Source organism: Cygnus atratus, chromosome 7 (assembly GCF_013377495.2).
Source record: "Cygnus atratus isolate AKBS03 ecotype Queensland, Australia chromosome 7, CAtr_DNAZoo_HiC_assembly, whole genome shotgun sequence".
In the NCBI taxonomy this organism is placed as follows: domain Eukaryota; kingdom Metazoa; phylum Chordata; class Aves; order Anseriformes; family Anatidae; genus Cygnus; species Cygnus atratus.
In genome coordinates, this window is record NC_066368.1 from 20,165,406 (window position 1) to 20,183,910 (window position 18,505).

Below are 18,505 nucleotides of genomic sequence, written 5' to 3' on the forward strand. Positions count from 1 at the left end.
AGTTAAATGTATTTGCAAAGCACTAGTTGCCCCCTCTGAACAAGACGATGTCAGTGTATGCATATGAAAAAAATTGAGCCAAAGGAATCTCAGGACAGGCTAAATTCCAAGCAGCAAAGTGATGTGGCAACAGAAAACAAAGTGCAATGCTATCATGTGCCAATTCAGTTAACGTACTTTGTTCTCACTCCTCTGAGAAGCCAAAGGAAAAAATCATTTGCCTTCTGCTTCACTTTGTAAATGGCAGGTGAAGGTGAGAGGACGTGATCCATAAGTTAACCATTGGGTTTCAAGCCCAGCTCTGACAATAATTCTTTTTATCGACTCTGGATAGATCAACTAACACCTGTAAAACGGCAACACAACTTCCCCATGTCACCAAAGAAAGACTAGTTGGGCAATAATTTGGCAGGATAACTGAAAGACAAACATAAACAATACACAGCCAGGAGACTGCAACACACTGAATATAAATACAAACAAATTGTTGTTCAATGTAGGATCCCGTTCTACATGAAAAGAAAGAACCCAGCACCTCTCAATCCCAGGCTATGTCCGTCCCAGGCCATGTCCGTCCCAGGCCTTTTAGGCATGTCAGTGACATAAATAATGAGTGGAGATATCATTCACAAGCTAGCAGCATCACTCTTGTGAGCAGTTCCTAAACCTTTTGAGCTTAGCTGCAGTACAATTTTTAATTCTAGCTAAGCAAAGCTGCTAACTATGCACTCGGATGATACCAATGATATCATGCTGAATAATATATGACTGGAAGCAGGCAGCACAGCAAAACACTCCGCATCTCACCAGCTTGCTGGGATTAACCTCTCCTGGATATTTGGCACTGTTTGCGTTAGCCAGGCTGGCAGTTAAACCACAGCCTGCATTCACATGCTCCCTCTGTCCAGATGCAGGCTACAACTGCCAGTGATTGAGAGTTTGGCCTTACTTAGACCAAAACATGGCTGTTCATTCCTAGCCAAGTTCACAGAGGTAGCTTGCTGTGGCCAGCACACTGCCTGGCCAAACCATATTAAAAAATAGTTTTGAAAAAGTCTTCCATCATCTTGCGGCTTGTATGAAGCTACAGTCTCCAATTACCAGCAGCCCACACACAGGGAAATACAGTCAGCATTGCTTCTTGGACTTGGACCTCCTGCCTAGTAACTCCACACCCTATTTAGTTTCTTCTCTACCACCAATCAGAAGGTAAGGGCACACTCTCTCTCCCCCATGTACTGTCAGGACATGCTGTTTAATGAGAATTGGATGTTTTCTAGCATTAGCCTGCAGCAGTGTCTCCCAAAGCTCAAAGTACCTGCTGTTCTCACATTAACCTTATCCCAGCTTAGCTGAGGCCCAGATGAAGCTGAACAGAACTCTTGCACAATAAAACAAGTGCAACTGTTTCCTCTTGCAGCCCAGGAACAAAGGTGGAAAGCCACATCCCCCTCATCACCATAACAGACCTCTAAAGCTTATTTTCCTATCTTCCAGTATGCTTTACCTAGTACTCATTTGGGCTCCATCACACCCCTTCTGCCAAGTCCCAGCTCCCACTTGTCTGTGTCCCACACTAGCACAGAAACATTGTCCCGGTCTGCTCCCTTTATCAGGGGTGGGGAATGAAAATATCCCCAGAAGGAGTCGCAGGGACCTGCTAGCACGGGCCTACTGCACAAAGCGCTGCCTGACTCCACTGATGTGGGGGAGCAGGACAGCCAGTACATTCCCTACCTGCCTCTTCCTCCTCCACTTGCAATCCATCAGTTGTAGGCTGGCTGTTGCCGGCTGCACATCCAGGCCTCACTGCCGCTTGACTTTTGAGAGGACAGCTCCCCTATTAGCCCATCATTATTAGAGAATGGCCAAGAGACCTCCTCCCTCTGGTAAGGGAGCAATGAAGCCTGCAGCCATCACAAGCTCGGGCAGGTGAATGGTACAAGCTCCCACCTTTTAGCCTCTGTGCTTCTACCAGTCCAGCTCCATTGCAGCTGAGGTTTTGCTTCAGTGCAGCAGCACCTCTTTAAATCACTAGGCTCTGAGTTTGGAAGGAAAAAACGCCAGAGTCTTGAGAATAGAGAAGAGTCTTACTCTTCTATACGATGAATATGTCTATATCCAGGATTCGACTCATAATGCTGGGGGGGGGGGGGGCGGAAAAAGAAAAAAAAGCAGCTTTTTAGCAACCTCTTGTGGCTGCCTGAGAGAAATGCACAATATTGGATTCTTCCATAAGATGTTTAGGGAGAGATTGCCACCTGCTGTCATCTCTCCAAAATAGCATCTAAGACTTCCGAGAAAGCTCATGCTTTTCTCAGGAGCTCTAATTAATTAATCATGACAACTCCTCCTCCAAACATCCGATCACGGATCTAACGTATTAGCGAATCGCAGCCCCGGTGGGAGCCCCAGGACGGGAGCAGCGATTCCCCAAAGCCTCTCCCCAAGCCGTGTTTTCCTGCACGGTGCCCTTAAAAGGTAACAGTGCACAGCAAAACCCGGCCGTGCCAGCTCTCCTCGCGCCGGGGAGCACGCAGCAAGCAGCGACAAGTGAGGGCACACGCTCTGGAACCACCACGGATTACGCTGACAGAGGCGGGACTCCTCACCTACGCTGACTTGAAGCGCTTGTGGCTTGGAGTACTTTGTAAAAGACCTGCCACGATAACTAACCCTGGTATCACTCTGGTAAGGCCTCCTCTCTCTTCCACCACCCCAATTCTGCCAATACAGCCCTAACTCTTCCAGTCCTCCCCCAGCCGGGCACCCAACCTCTGAAGGGTTCCTGCTGCCCCCAGCCTTCCAGCACAGCAGGCAGAGGAAGCTGAGGGCCTGATCTGATCCCCTCAGCTAAGGGTGAAGCGTTGGCAGCAGAACAGGAGAGACTCGTCCAAGGTCACCCAGGAGGAAAGCAGCCACCCTAAGGGCTGAGAAGGGCCTTTCAGCCACGACACGAGGGTTAAGGTGCAGACTGCCCTACGTTCTCCACACCCCAGCATCGATTAAAACCTTTGCACTGCCCCTTCCTTTCGCAACGGCCTGGCACCCTCCTTTCCCAATCCCCCAGCTCCCCAGCACCCCAGCCAGCTCCCCTAAACACTCGCTACAAGCCCGGTTACAGGAGGCAGAAGGGCGCAGCGCTAATCCCAGCTGATCACGCGAGGCGGGGCTGGCGCGGGGCAGAGCTCAGCACATTCCTCCCTGACAGCCACCGGGGCACGGAAACCAGCTCCTCACGCCCCAGGGCTGCCCCAAGCGCCCGAGCACGACGCGTGGGGGGACAAACGGCTCCGCACCGAGCGTTATGGTGCCCGACAGGGCTGGGGTGTCCCCCGGCTACCCCACAGCCCCCCCCGCCGCCCAGAAACCGGGGCGGGGCCGGGGACGCGGGACCGGGGCAGGGCAGCGAAGCCGGCAGCGGGGCCGGGGGCAGCCGCTCGGCCCCAGCCCGAGCGGCGCGGGGGCGGAGCAGGGGGGGTCAGGGAGGGGCGGCCGCGGCCCTTACCGGCTGCCGGGCCCTCCCCGGCTCCCGGCCGTCCCCGCCGAGCTGAGCCCTCGCGCCGGTGGCCGCCGGCAGCCCAACAGGCGCCGCCCCCGCCCCGCCGCCCGCAGGAGCGGCCCCGCCCGCCCCGCCGCGCCTGCGCGGCCCCGGCCCGGCCCCTTCACTGGAGCTTTTTTTCCTTTAAATAATATAGTTTCCTTTAAATACGCGCTTCCCTTAAAGCACCGAACTGGGTCATGACAGGGTGTTGGTAGCAAAGCGCAGCACGGGGTTCATAGGAAGCACTCCAAGCCCTTAGCCTCCTGTGATCACCTGCTCCTGTAGCCAAAGAGCAGGGTCTCAGACAGAGCAACAGGGGAACTGAATTTTCACCATAAATCAGTGCTGAAGGCATCGCCCCCTCCAGCAACAGAAGGGAAGAGCTTATGGAAAAGGAAGGGTGGCACTAGAAAATCTAGGAGCTTGATCAAACGTAACTATGCATAGCTTTCGCAATCAACCTGCAGATAAAGCCGGAGGAGGCTGTGGTCTGCAGCCAGACGGGCACACTTTGTGGGTCAGGCTAACCCTAAACCTGGTGGCAGAGCTCAGGTCACGTAGCAGCCAACTGCGGCATCAGTGCTCTTGGACCTGTCATTTCACGTGACATGCCTGCGCTGTAGTTCAGTTCCAAGCAGCACTTGCAGTAAGCCACTTCATAACAGGCAACACCTCCTACACAGACAGGCTTAGCAAAGGGTGATTTTTGCATGAGGTAAGTAAACCTAGCAGCAGTCCTAGGACTGCTCTCAGAACTTAGCCCCATATAGTAGCCTGCCTAGAAAAATGACAGGCATCATTTAATTTTATTGGTCATTGCTTAACCTTCTCAAATTGATAAAAGACAACTAGCACAACAGGTATTATTGATATATTTCACTGCAGTTAGTGGTCAAACGAACAACCATTAACGTATGTCACAGTGATCACTAAAGATGCCACGCCCTGCAGAGCTGATGCAGGAGAAACACTTCCAGCAGCTTTCAGATTTTCCAGCAGCTTTCAGATTTCATAGTGCGTCACCACCGGTGCCTCTTTATTGGGGTCTCCTCCTCTCTCCAGATACAGGTCATTGAACGGATACTGCTTCGGTCCCTATAAAAACAGAAAAATAGCAGCAAATATATGACACTCAAATAATCAACTTAAGGGGTAAGGAGAAAACGTCCCATCCAGTTCCCATCAATCTCCCCTGCTTCCTCCCTTACCTCCCCAAAAAAAGGCTTGTCAGTTACAACTTAAATTCATATTTAAGTGCTTCAGTAGGAACATTCCAGACTTTCCTTGTACTCTAATATTCAGACTGTTGTTTTTTTTTTTATAAATCTATGTCCTTTAACAGAAACATCAAACATTTTATCAACCAACAGCTCATCTCTATATGTTTAGACTTATTTATCAAAAGTATTCAAATGATGCAGATCATGATGCAACTTAAACATAGGGCAAAAGAAGAGGAAAAAGCATCTCATGCACACACACGCAGAGGAGAATGCCCAGACCAAAGGAAGGATCCTGTAAGAAAATTAAGAAATAGTTCCCCAAGAATGGGAACTGCTCACTGAGACAATCTGTGAGCTGAGCCAAGCCAGCTAACAGAATAACTCAGCCTGAACAAGGCCTCCCTGCTGCCAGCAGGGTTTCACACGCACACTCACTCAGCTTCAGCAAAAACACCCTTTTGGCCATCAGCAGTGACGAGCAAGAGCTACTGTTCCGCCCTTTACCCAAGGGTGTAACTCACCACAGGCCTGTAGGATGGGTAGAACCCTCCGATGCCAAACATGATCAGCATGGTACTCAAAAAAATGAAGAAGTGCTTGCGCATAGTATGCCATGGAATTTGAGTGGGGGATGTATCAAAACGGTTCCGAATATACATGTCAAAGTCCCAGTGCATCTAAAGAACAAAGGAAAAAGACTACACATTTACCAGCAGTACTCAAGCTGCTCTTAACTAGGAGAGAAGTATTTACAGCATTCTCATTCACAAAGCTGCCAGAAGCTATGTTTCATGTTTCGCAGAGGCAATACGTCACCTATAGTCATGGCAAGTTGTTGATTACAGTAAAAGTCAAGACTCCAAATACCATGTTTATACCTATATGTTTATACCAGACACGCATGCTTAATTATAACATACCAGCAGCTGTTATTTATCTGCATAATCACTCCACCTTAGATTTGCTCCCCAGTGCTGTTGAGAAAGCATGGCACAAATTGGCACCCTTGTTTATGGAAGATCAGTCCCAAACCTCAGCAGAAGTAGCACTTATTTCAAGCAAAGAAGCAACTACCTGCCATTTGGAAGCTGGCTCCTCAAAACAGGTAGAGCACCTGCTGCTGCTGCTGCTTCATGACAAGAGCAGGGGCAGTAGCAAGCTAATGCCCTTCTTGACTGAAACAGAAGGGCATTCAGACTTCTGCCTCAAAACATACATAGGGAAGTCCTAAGCACGTTCCGCCTAGGCTCCTATCAGATTATGGAAAGCAGAGAACTCATTAATTTGCAGCTCAAGTACTGCCTCTAGATCCCCTACTTTTAAATTTTCATACACAGCCATTTTGCTGTCAACCCCCGAGAGGCAGACTGAACAGAATTCAGCTGCCTAGACAGAAGCATCTGCCAACACCTGCAACGCACCAGTATATTCCACTAGGCCCCCAGCTGCCAACTCCACGTGGAAATTTCAGACCCCCTCAGGTATTGAAAAGGCACAGAAATCTGAGATTAAGCAACTGAATCCTGCCCTGAGCGTTACGGTGCCATCCCTAAAAAGCAATGAGATATTAAGGACAATGTTTGGGGCAGGAGGCCTTGTTTTCAAGCACTTGTTCAAACCTAAATTACAGCTATGAATTATAAGCAAGAGTCAGTTCTTACAAGTAAAGATCTTATCCCACCTCAAGGGCACAAGTAACTATACAAGCATTCCTGTTCCAAGCAGCACAGAATCACTGCAAGGTCTTCCATGTAATTGCTTCTGCAGTCATTACAACATAGACTTAAAATTTTACTGTGGTACACACGATAGGGTGCTCTTGCATGCTTATACTATGACATATGACATACACGTGCTTACATAATTTCTAATTGTAATAAAAAGTATTCAAGTCAATTACCAGATTCAGTAATCACAGCTAGATTTCAGTCCTTCACAGAAAGACCATGTATTAACTGAAAGTTACTCCTGACAAGGAGCTTGAAGAACTTAGATTTTGCAAGTTAATGTACATGTTCTGTCTGCCCATTTCTCTTAAGGCTGTCTTGCACACTTTCTTCAGAGAAAGCCTCCTTATTTCTATTTTATCCCAAAAGAATCCTGGAGTAATAAAACAGCGATAGCTGCTTCCATTGGACTAGACTGACCTCTACACAAATGAGGGCTTCTTAGCTAGAGGAACCTGAACTAAGTTCCGACACCGAGCCAGATCAGGCAAAGAAAATGGAGAAGCCTTTCCCATTGCTACAGAGAAAGTTTAATTTGTAAAGTTATTCTTATAGGTAATGAGATGTTAACGTTCCTCAGCACTTCCACAGCAATTGTTTAGCCTGATGACCACAGCCTAAATTTACTTTTAATTGACCGTCCCTGTGTTATGCATAGGCAACACACCCCTGCACTCCAGGATGCAATTGGACAAAGAATTACAAAGAAAGCACTAAGTAGACATATGTCTTAGTATTTAGTAACAGCAGCATTAACGGCACGAAAACTGCTACTGGCATTCTCACCGGCTCTCCCCAGTTATGCCTGGTATCTGGCTGGTCCCACTGGTACCAGGGGTCTCTCTCATGAGCAGAGCGTTTAGGGAGCATGGGATAGTCACCATACCTGTGAGAAACAGGCGCACAGAAAACAAACAGCCAAGAGAACTGTATTAAGTTTTGATATATATATTGTGTAAGACTTTATAAAATAGATGTATGAAAATGGAAGAACACTTTCTTGCTTCTATAGGTTCTGAACTATACATATATGCTTTTCTTTAAAGAAGAATCGTGCAACTCACATGCAACTTGCACAATCGTCACCTTGATAGAAGTTATTATATCAAATGGCATACGTCAAAGCATGCTTGTCAGGCTATGGTACAGGGAAGAAAATGTAAACTTCACTGAAATATAGAACCCTTCTTGTCTGGTATTTGGCATGTCTGAATATTCCCCAGAATTTAAACTTCTCCTGAAATATTTATTCCATAAATGGAATTTATAGGGTTCATCCCTCTCATTACAACAGCATACAAAGTCTCTCAGACAGTATTATATTTACACAGGCCTCCCATTCATTCTATTTGCTTCTGTTTTGCTTCTGTTTTGAGCATTTCTTTCCAAGCTGTAAGCTCACAGCACGGCATCCAGCAGTACGCAACAGAGAAGACTTTGAGGCCTCGGCAGCCCCAGGGGCACAAAACCCCCCAAGCTCACCCTAAGCCATCGTCGGGGTAGGGCTGGTAGTCCTCCACCCTCATGTTGTACTTCTTGGCAGCAGCTGCCCGCTCCTCCGGCGTCCGCGGGTAGGGCCCAGGCAGCAGCTCCGAGGACAGACCCGAGGCTGCGGGACAGCACCGAGGCGGGGTGGGTGCAAGCCAAGGGGGGGCCGCGCTGCCCTCCCAGCCCCACACCACCACCCCGCAGCCCTCAGGGACACCTCCCGCCTCACCACGGCTCCCCCCCGAGCTCCCGCGTACCCGCCCGGGCTCCCAGCGGCGCTGCCACCCTCAGCGCCCGCAGGCGGGCGGCCGCCCGCTGCCAGAGGACACCGCCGAGCCCGGCCGCCGCCATCATCCCTCCTCCCAGCGCGCAGGCGCCGCCGACGGCGGCCGGCGGGGCCAGAAAGGCTCGGGGCGGAGGTTGCGCGGCGTGGGTGTAGCGGTGCGGGTTTGCAGGCGCGAGCGGCGCCTTGCCGTGCATAACGCCACTGTGAGCGCGAGCAGGCTTTGCGGTCCGCTCCGCTGTGCGAACCCGGCGTGGCTGGGCCCGTCCCCCCCGGTTATTCCCACGATGGGCAGCGTCCCTGTGACGACCTCCGCGAGGAGCCTCAGCGGATCGAAACCCATCGCGGCCCAGCCCTCGTTCAGGCCGCCGGTGCTGGGAGCAGCGCTAATCGCGGGCCCGCTGACGGGACGAGGGCAGCGGCGCTCCCTCGGCTGCCCCCGCGCGGAGCCGGCCGCCGAGGCGCTGACGAGCGCAGGCCCCGGGCTCCATGAGCCGGGCCCGGCCCGGCCCTGCCCGCCTGGGGTCGCTGCCCGCCGCCGCCGCCGCTCCCTCCGCCCGTCTCCATGGTGCCCGTGCGCTCGCTTCCGGCGTTGCTAGGGGCGGGCGACTTCCGCTTCCGGCGGCCGTCCACTTCCGGGTTTCCCGGTGGGAGGCGGCGATGGCGGCGGCCTCGTCCTCGTCGTCGGCGGCGGCGGCGGGGTGCCGGGAGGGCCCGGCGGCGGGGCCCGGCTGGAGCGAGGCCCAGCTCCGCCGCTACTCCTTCGAGACGCGGCCCATCCCGCGGCTCAGCCACAGCGACCCCCGCGCCGAGGAGCTCATCGAGAACGAGGTGCGGCGGGGCCCGGGGGGCCCGTCCCGTCCCGTCCCGTCCCGTCCCGTCCCGTCCCCCTCAGCTATAACGAGCGTTTCGCCGCCGCTTCGGTAGCGCTGGGTTGTGAGAGCTGCGGGAAACGTGCGCTTCGCGTTCTTTTCTCTTTGGGTGGAAGTCAGGGAAGCGTTAGGTGGAGCTGCGGGCTGCCGTCTGCGCTTTTTGAAATGAGAGCGGCCGCAGGTGTGGAGTTTGTATGGCGGTAGCTGCGCTTCTGGTGGCTCCGGAGGACAAACGCAGTCTGGTTTTGGTAAGGCTGGCAGGTTTTGGGGAGGCAAACCTGCGAGAAGGGAGGTTGCGAGTGTACAGCTTGGGAGCAGAGCAGCTGTTGTTCTTTTTCACTTCTCAGCGGGTACACACGAGGAGGCAGGTGGCTACTTTTGTGTAAAAGAAGTGGTTCTTGTTTTAATGTAGGAGCGATGAGGAAACTTCCGATTTTGGTGGCTGTGGGTTATCTGTGATTCTCTAGGAACAGCGATGAGCGCTGTCTCCTTTTCCATCTTCAAAAACATCTTTTTGCCAATGTTTACTACTTAGTAGCTGAAAGTGACCAGGCAGAATTTACGATGTCTCCTTGCTACGTGGCAGGACCAAACAGCCCTAAAACAGTTCCCAGACGGTGTTTGTCTAACCTCGCGTGTCAGAGATGAGCCAAGTAGATAGTGGAACCTGTCCCATTGCTACTAGGAGCCTGCTGCAGGAGCAGGCCACCACTCTCTTAAAACTTCCTAGCATATTTTGCATTTTTCTATCCGGATAAAGGATCTCATCACACTAAATGCCTTTTCCAATTGCCCACATCCAAAGAGAATTTTGGGGGTTGCAGTAACAAATACAATCGTTCTCGAGTTCAAAAGGTATTTGAATTGATAAACTTCCTGTTTTTCTCCAGGAGCCGGTGGTGCTGACAGATACAAATCTGGTTTATCCTGCTCTCAAGTGGGACCTGGACTACCTCCAGGAAAACATTGGCAATGGGGACTTCTCAGTGTACAGTGCCAGCACGCACAAGTTTTTGTACTACGATGAGAAGAAGATGGCCAACTTTAAGAATTTCAAACCCAAGTCGAGCAGGGAAGAGATGAAGTTTGCTGAGTTCGTGGACAGACTTCAGGAAATACAACAAAAAGGGAGTGCTGAGAGGTAAGTGATATGTGGAAGTTTCTCCGTTTCTGCAGGTCTATGTACTGGGTATGTTTCTCTTCAGTGACTGTTGATTAAAACCTCTCAAACTTTTCATTTGTATAAGCTTTTCCTGCATAGCTGCTACAACTGTATTATCCAATTAAAGAAAGCCATGCACTTAAATAATCAAAACTGTTCAAATTGTATATTTACAGAGATTCTTCTCTGTCCATGGCAGGGTTTGGATAGAGAAGGCTCTACACATCCCTTGGTTTTGGCAGACTATGCTATTGGTAGAGGAGCTTAGTTACAGATCGAAAGGCTTGATGGAAACATGCTGTGTTTCCTGAGCGCTTTTTTGCCCTCACACGCTTGTGGTAGATGAGGTAACTCATTGCAGGGGACTGGAAGCGGTGACATTTATCTGGGGATCATTCGTGGGTGTTTTTGATACTGGATAGTGGCCAGTCTGGTAAGGGATTCCTCCTCTTGCACCGTGAGGTGTTGTTCTTGATCTAAAATTCTGATTTTTTTTTTTCCCCAGTGATTGTTCATGCGGGGTTGTGTTCTGTTCCATTTTGTACCAGAGAATCATTCGGCAAAGCTTGTGGACTTCTGGAAGCTCTTCCTTTCCACAGCTGTTTATGGTGCTGATAGAACAGAATCTCTAGAAGTTCTCTCTCTCTGTTTTTAAAGTCTCTCTGAAGAGATGCAGAGATGCATCTTTATGTTCATTACAATGCTTAACATTTGATTCTTGCCTTCCTCTGGGGAAATATAGGCTATATCTGCAGCAAACCCTGAATGACACAGTTGGAAGGAAGATTGTGGTGGATTTCCTTGGCTTCAACTGGAATTGGATTAACAAACAGCAAGGGAAACGTGGCTGGGGTCAACTGACTTCTAACTTGCTTCTTATTGGTATGGAAGGTAAGCGGCTTCCTGTTACTAGAGAAGGGGAGAAAGTTTGTCTTTAAAGTTAATTTTGCACTAGTTTCTAAATGTTCCTTCCAAGCAAGCAGTTTAAAGCTTTTGGCTGGAAGGGTACTGTTGCCACAATTCAATGCGCGTTGAAAAGAGAAGAACCCCAAAGGAATAGCCTGCTTGCTGAGAATGCGTGGAGGTAATCTCCTGCTCCTGGAAAGGCTCTGCGTGATGCTCTCGGGGCTGGCTTTTCAGTGATAGCTGATCGTACTTTGAAACCTGTTTTTTGGTTGGACAATTCAGATACAGTAGATTTTAAATGCCTGGAGTCGGAGTTTACAAATTGAGCAAAGTTAGCCTTCCGGGCCTTTCTTAGGAGTGACCAGTTACCCAACGAGATTTTCTCCACCGGAGGAAACATTGGTTCTTCCATGAGGTATTTGCTCTAAATTGAGTTGGTGCACCATGCTAAAAAGGAATTCTCCGTCAATTCAGAACTGAATAGAGGGCGCTGGAGAACTTGAAGATGGATAAACCCTAATATAACTGGATAAAGTAGAGTTCCAAATCCCTGTGGAGACTCATTCGTAGGCAGGTGCCTTGGGAGATAGAGGTACTACTGCACTTGACAAGGAGAGCATTCCAGTAGAAAGTAATCTCAACAATTGCGCCAGGAATGCACACAGTTTTGTGGAGTGGGCTGGCCTATAATCCATGTGGCCGTCATATCCGTATGTCCAGTTATAATTACCCTGCAATTCGTGGCTGTTCAGTTCTGACTGCGGGTATTTTTTCCCCTCTGCATTAAGTCATATTCAGCTTGCAGCAGTTTGTCTTTAACACGTGCTTTTCTAGCTGAGAAGAGAGAACCTCATTTAAAAGTACTGCATCAACACTTCCATGTAGGTCATAATATGATCAACAAAAATCCTATTATCAGCAGGTTCTGCACAAAAAAAAACCACAAGGGATTGTTGTGAACCAGTGTGTACTAGTGATCTATTTAATGAAGTTATGGGGTTAACCGTTATCTTAATTCTAAAATATATCTTAATAGAAAACACATGTAAAAAAAAAAAAAAGCCAAATGAGCAATATCTGAATTGGCAAACAGCCTGAAAACAATAGAGGGGTGTGAAATGACTCACTGTATTTTAAGATTTGATTAAACTTAACGTCTAGTGGTGATAGTCAAGCTTCATAATCAGTGCCTTAGGCTGAGCAGGGGCAGTTGTGTTATGAAGCCACAATGACTGGATTTGTTTAGTCTTTTTTTTTTTTTGCAAAACTACTGGGACGTTTTTCAAAATCAGACTATTAGACTCCTCTAGACTAATAATAATTTTATAAAGTCCATTCCACAGCTTATCTGCTAAACATTGTTTTATGAAAAAACTTCTCATCAACATTTGCCATCTGCTGTTCATGGAGACAAGCTGGAGATCCTAGTCCTGCGGAGCACAAGTTGCTGAATATGGATTTAGAATGGCAATTGTTAAGTGGGGTAGCAACTGCTCAATAAAGGCTGACTGATGCCATGTTCAGTTTGTAACATTTCTGGGGTCATTTTCATTGCTTAGTTTTCTTGATATATGGAAGTATATTTACTGTCTTCACTCTACCAAGGAATATAACTTGGTTCAGTCTCTTATAACTGCATGAGTGTCTTGTTTTGATTATCCTCTGCCCTTTCTGTGTAGGGAATGTGACGCCAGCTCATTACGACGAGCAGCAGAACTTCTTTGCTCAGATTAAGGGTTACAAGAGGTGTATCCTTTTCCCTCCTGATCAGTTTGAATGCCTCTACCCTTATCCTGTGCACCATCCATGTGACAGACAGAGCCAGGTGAGAGTAGCAGATTTGTTCTCGGCTTCATCAGGGGAAAAAAGGGCATTTATGAAGATGCTAGGTGGGAAGAAGCTATGCTAGAATTAAAGCTGCATACCACTTCTGAACTTTGGCAACACCAGAGTTCAGATCTGTTAACATTGAGAACAGATGGAAGAACTGGAGGAGTTTCTGTTTGTTTCAGTTCCTAACCTGCAAGCATTAGGATTATAAATGTCTCCTACTGATTAAAAAAACAAAACAAAACAAAAAACCAACCAACCAACCAAACAAACAAAAAAAACTGGTATGCAGCTGCTGCTTCCTCTGTTCTGGTTCATTGATCACTTGGCCAAAGACAGATTTGCTTGTAGACAAATTTCAGGACTCCTTTTGAGGTGGTGGCACTTTGAGGATACTGCAGGCACTTGTTATGGAATTAAGAAAAATGGGGATGTAAAAACCATAAAGGAAAGATCAAGACGATTTCATACTGAGACCTAATAAGGAGGGCTCTCACTGCAGGAAGTTTTTCCTGAGTTTCTAACTCTTTTCTTGTGTTAGGTGGACTTTGACAATCCTGACTATGAGAAGTTTCCAAATTTCCGGAGCGTGGTTGGCTATGAGACGGTGGTGGGGCCGGGGGATGTACTATACATACCTATGTACTGGTAAGAAGGATGGTGGGAACAGTGCTGTGACCAGCAAACAGATTTAACAGAGGTTCTTCTCTTTAAACTCTTGGTATGGCTCTTAAGAAAATTTTGCCATTCCAGCAAGTATGATGTTTTCTGTGATAACTTGGGCCAATCTGCTTCCTATCTTTAGGATGGGAGTGGTAATTCTCCCTGATACTACATTGTTGTGTGTGTGCTCTACTGACATGCAAGAAGAGGGTCTGTATTTAAATAAGGAGAGTTCTCCAGAAGTTCTGTGGCCTTTGTGGTGGATGTATAGGGCCAGGATTGTCCAATGCAGTTTGAACACATAATGTTTGCTAAATATTTGCCTATAAGCTGTAGCAATAGGGTTTTTTTTTTTTTTTTTTCCCCTGCTATGTCTGTGCAGGTGGCACCATATTGAGTCTCTCCTGAATGGCGGGATTACCATCACTGTGAACTTCTGGTACAAGGTGAGTGCAAGCACCTTCCTGTGCAGCTTGGGTAGATCTGTTCCAGTGTACTTTTTCAAATAGAGCTGTATTGGCGCATGTTGTCATTGCAATAACTTAATTGCTCCAAATCCCGTGCTTGAAAGTTGAAAGCTACTTTCTGTATTTCCTGTGGTATGCAAAGAGCTGGGTGTCTGGGAGAAGGTGGAATAACCTGTCAATTCAGTAAGCATGCAATGAGTTGCTTTTGGTATTTCAGGGTGCCCCAACCCCTAAGAGAATTGAATATCCATTAAAGGCTCATCAGAAAGTGGCGATAATGAGGAACATTGAGAAGATGTTGGGAGAAGCCTTAGGAAATCCACAAGAGGTACAAAAGAGAACTAAATAGTCGCTGCTGTTGAAACGGTTGTAGGTTAGTGCAAAGCTCAAGATGCCTGCTTATTTGGCTCTGCAGGCATTGTCACAGCGTGGGTAGGAGAAAGCAGTGTTCCTCTTTTGCTGTGACTGGTTCTTCATGCTGTATTCAGAATGTCCTTTGGCTAGAAAAAAAGCAAACTCCTTAACTTGAAATTCTGAAAAACTACAGGCAGTGGAATAACTGTTTTCATATATGGGGGAAGGTGTATTTTTGCTTTGGGCGCTGCCAGAGAAGTGTTGCTCTCAAACTGTCAAAAGTCTCCTATGCAGCAGCGATGCCCAGTATTTGAGGAAAATTAAAACCATTTTACCTGTTGAATCCAAATCTGTTGAATTGGAAAACAGCTTCTCAGTAAAGTCATGTGCTTCCCCCTTAACACATCCCAGTCATCTCTGCGTTTTCTGCGATTTTAACCAACTGGTATTTCAGAAAAACAGTACGCTGCAGTACTAATACATGCTTTTGAAGATCTCATGTTATTCTGAAAGTGGAAATACTGGATGTGAATAGAAATGCTTTTGTGGTCTATTTCCCTTACCACTGTGCAGGAACTATTCTTTAGTTCAGTAGCATGAGGTCAGGCCTTTCCTCCGCAGTTATCTTACCACCATAGCATGCTGAAGTTCTTCCTTCAGGCAGTGCTGAGAAATAGGAGTGGTCTTAGATTTGCAAGGTTTTGTTTCCAGCCGTCAGTACTAATCTTCATTCCAGGTGACCCCAAAGACCAGAGAGGATTCAGTGGGTAAGAATATTCCTTCTTTCACCTGCAAAAAGCAACCGATGCCTACTGGCTCCTTTTAGTAGCATCTACTGAGAAATCATAAATCTGTGCTGGGAAGTGAAAACATTTCAAACCAATGCTGCGCACGCGATGTTTGGTGGCAACTGAAGTTGAGTGTTGACTGAGAACTCTGGGTGCCCTACTGTGTTATCTAGAAGATACCTAGAAACCGATTCAGTGTACCTTAGGACCAGTTTGCATACTGACATCCTCTGCCCTGGGCCATTCAGCTCGTAAGCTGTCTTGATGTGGGAGAAGCAGGCTGTGCAATTGCCACTTGTAACTGTTCTGGCTAACTGTGTTTTTGCTTTGAACAGGTCGGTCCCTTGTTGAATATGATGATTAAAGGACGGTATGACTAATGCCTGGCTGCCCCGGGTGACTGATGTTGGAGCTGCTTTGTTCACAAGCAATGGAAGATACTGAGCGCTAGTATTGCACGCAGCACTTAACAGACTGATGGGTTTCCTGGCCCATCCCTGTCCCTGCCCCACTACAACGAAGGGGGCTACTGGAACTGCAAAACCATTAGTACCCCATTCATCCTTCACTGTCATCTAACAGAACCTCCCAAGAACGAGTCTGCACTTATTGGAAGCTGGATTCATGCTCACTAACTTGTTTTTTTTTTTTTCCCTTCCTCTGCCCTGTTTGCCACAACAAGGAGCACGGCTTCTGGCACTCGGGTGTGTTGCTTCAGGATTTTCAGGCATTTGAAGAAGAGCTTGGAGGGGAAATGAGATTGATCTTGTTTCCTCAGCCTCATAAGGTTTGGGCCTCCTGGCTGGGTTTATGTGTTGGTGCCTGCAGTGGATATAAGATGGAAAGTGATAGGTTTCACAGTTCTCTGTTATTAGAGGACCTAGCCATGCTCAACTCTGGCACCTTTTTCTATAGTGGAAACGAAAATGTGAGCTGGCCTGTGCGTGATGAGCAACTGGACAAATGATTCGATTTCTTCAACGCAAGACTTTCGTGCTTGGGACTTTGCACAGGGTAGAGAGAGAGAAGTGAATTCATCTAGTATGTGAGCACCAGATCCCGTGCTCTCCAAATGTCTGTGTTGTAGGAGTCTAGATAAACCTCCTTCATTCTGACAGCAGTTTTGGGGAGTGAAGGCTTCTCTCCTACTCTTGTGGAGCTGTAGTGTGGTTAAAAGGGGACGAAGCATTATGAAGGGAGATGCATAAATGCCACGCCAAATTTCAAGTCGTGAATGATTAAGCCACATGTTTTTTAAAAAAAAAAAAAATCTCTAGGGGCACAGAGAGAGACTGTCAAGACAATGTCAGACAGGTACAGAGCCTCCCTTCTCCCCACCAGGGGTGCTGGCTCCTCAGACTAACGTGGGAAGTGCCCTTTTTACTGAAACTGCAAGAACTCGAGTGTGTGTGGCTGTGCACTTGTGCGCATGTTTGTGTGATGTTGTATGACTCCTGTCCATCAGTTTAATCCATGACAGTGTGTGGTTCTCTTCCTTGTACAGTCACTTGAAAGAGGTCAGGGCTTTCTGTTTTAATGTGGTTAAGTTTATCTTGATCCTTCTTGTGTTCTGGGGCTTGATGTGGCAGGCTGGGAAGTGGCAAGACCAGGGCACAGGAACAAGAGGAGCTTCTGGTTGAGTCCTTGGCAATCATCGTAAAAAATTATTTTGCTTTCTTCCACCTCTGCCGCTAGAAGCCCTAGGCTCATATGGAGGCTGGCTTTTTATTCCCCATGGTCCACTGCACTGCTCTTCCCGGTTTGGGGCAGTGTAATGGACTTGAATATTTGATGCAGTTGTAATGGGTCCCAAGAGCTAGAGGTGGAAGAAGCTGTTGTATTTTACTGCAGAGAATAGCAAACATTCTATTGAGACTTCCCGTTATTTTCCCTTTTTTTTCCTGACATGGTATTCTGATAAGTGTTGAGAAGATGGTGCTCAAGAAGTGCTCTGCCTTTGGCTTCAGGCTCCATCTTTTTCTGGGACAGCTCATGCACCTCTTGCCGTGAGCTTCTCTCGTGCAAAGGTGAAGGACTTCTTGAACAGGAAGTCCTGGGGGATAGTTTTATGGCTGCTTACAGGTCAGAACAAATTAAGTGTAATTGGCAGCTACAGGGCCCTTGATTAAGAAATATGTCCATGTCACCGAGTAGTCTGACTGCCGTGTTATTTGTTGCAGACTATCCAGAGCTGTGGTTAGATCCAAACGAAGGTCACTCAGCTGGATGCTTATCAACGCTCAGCCTTTGGGCATGTGGGGAAGAAAGTTAGGCTGCTGACTGGCCAAAAGCAAGAGCTTCCCAGGAATCCTGGGTATACGTGCGGTCTCTGGCCTTGGTTGAAAGATGCTCAAATGAAATCCCGTCTCTGTGCTATTTATTCAGCACACAGTAGTCTCCAGTACTACTTGTTAGGCACCATCAACTCTTGAAGCTCAGGGTGGGAGTTCACATCCCATGTGGAGAGAGAATGGTACTTACAGAACTTTAGGATCCTTTTTATCTTTATTTGCCAAAGGTCTAACTTTTTAAGTGTCTGAACAGTTTTTGCTGCACTTGACTTCGTGAAAGCTCATTTACAATGCACTGATGGACTGACTCTCCCCTTCCGTTTTCACCTTGTGCTTTCAATGCCCCTTGCCATGGTATTGGGAAGCTGTGTGTGTTCTCTGCTAGGGGTGTGTGTGTGCAGGGGGTGGGGTGTGACAAACACACGGTACCTTCTGAAGTGTAGTTCTTAAATACAACCAATGTTGAACAACAGAACTGCGTGGCTTCTGTTTTGTGAGTGGCTGTATAGGAGAGCAGTATAAGGAGATGTGTGTATGGAGATACTTTTCAGCCTAACTTCACTTTGTTATTCGCTGTTGAAGGCTGCTGGTCTCCAAAGCTGCCTTCAAAACAGCAATACCAACTGCATTACTGTGTCTTCATGATTTTTTTCCCCATACTACTCCCATCAGCCTGAAAGGAAAGCTGGGAATAAAATGATATCTTTGAACTTTTTAAATGACAAATGTTAGGTAAGGAACAAATTCTTCTCCCTGCTGACTTGAATGCTGTCACTATGCTCTGGTTGCTGATGAAACCAATGGAGCGAACTACATGGTCAGGTCTAATGAGTTCCATCAGTTGTTTCTCTTTTGGAATATCTCATCCTTTGTTTGATCCTTTATCTGATTCATGCTTTAGTCAGGG

The 18,505-nt window shown here is 47.6% G+C and overlaps 3 protein-coding genes across 5 annotated transcripts in view; 1 reads left to right on the forward strand and 2 right to left on the reverse strand.

Annotated features, from left to right (window-relative positions):
• Window positions 1-3,607, reverse strand: part of SEC31B (SEC31 homolog B, COPII coat complex component) — a 36,822-nt gene extending 33,215 nt beyond the window's left edge. Inside the window, exon 1 of one of the 3 annotated variants that reach the window (XM_035551724.2) lies at window positions 3,509-3,607. The gene's annotated coding sequence lies outside the window, so the exon portion shown is untranslated. Of the gene's footprint in view, window positions 1-1,737; window positions 1,754-1,953; window positions 2,049-3,508 lie in introns of those variants that run through there. The other 2 variants (XM_035551803.2, XM_050711832.1) reach the window with 2 other exon arrangements.
• A 793-nt stretch (window positions 3,608-4,400) lies between these two features.
• NDUFB8 (NADH:ubiquinone oxidoreductase subunit B8) lies at window positions 4,401-8,477 on the reverse strand. Its single transcript, XM_035551593.2, has 5 exons — window positions 8,240-8,477; window positions 7,977-8,103; window positions 7,281-7,380; window positions 5,289-5,444; window positions 4,401-4,639 (listed from the first exon to the last, which is right to left on the reverse strand). Exons 1-5 carry the CDS (start codon window positions 8,460-8,462, stop codon window positions 4,547-4,549), a joined length of 699 nt encoding a protein of 232 aa, XP_035407486.1. The 5' UTR covers window positions 8,463-8,477; the 3' UTR covers window positions 4,401-4,546.
• A 394-nt stretch (window positions 8,478-8,871) lies between these two features.
• Window positions 8,872-18,073, forward strand: HIF1AN (hypoxia inducible factor 1 subunit alpha inhibitor). Its single transcript, XM_035551462.2, has 8 exons — window positions 8,872-9,096; window positions 10,028-10,278; window positions 11,042-11,190; window positions 12,885-13,030; window positions 13,577-13,683; window positions 14,081-14,144; window positions 14,383-14,493; window positions 15,643-18,073. Exons 1-8 carry the CDS (start codon window positions 8,926-8,928, stop codon window positions 15,685-15,687), a joined length of 1,044 nt encoding a protein of 347 aa, XP_035407355.1. The 5' UTR covers window positions 8,872-8,925; the 3' UTR covers window positions 15,688-18,073.
• The last annotated feature ends 432 nt before the right edge of the window (window positions 18,074-18,505 follow it).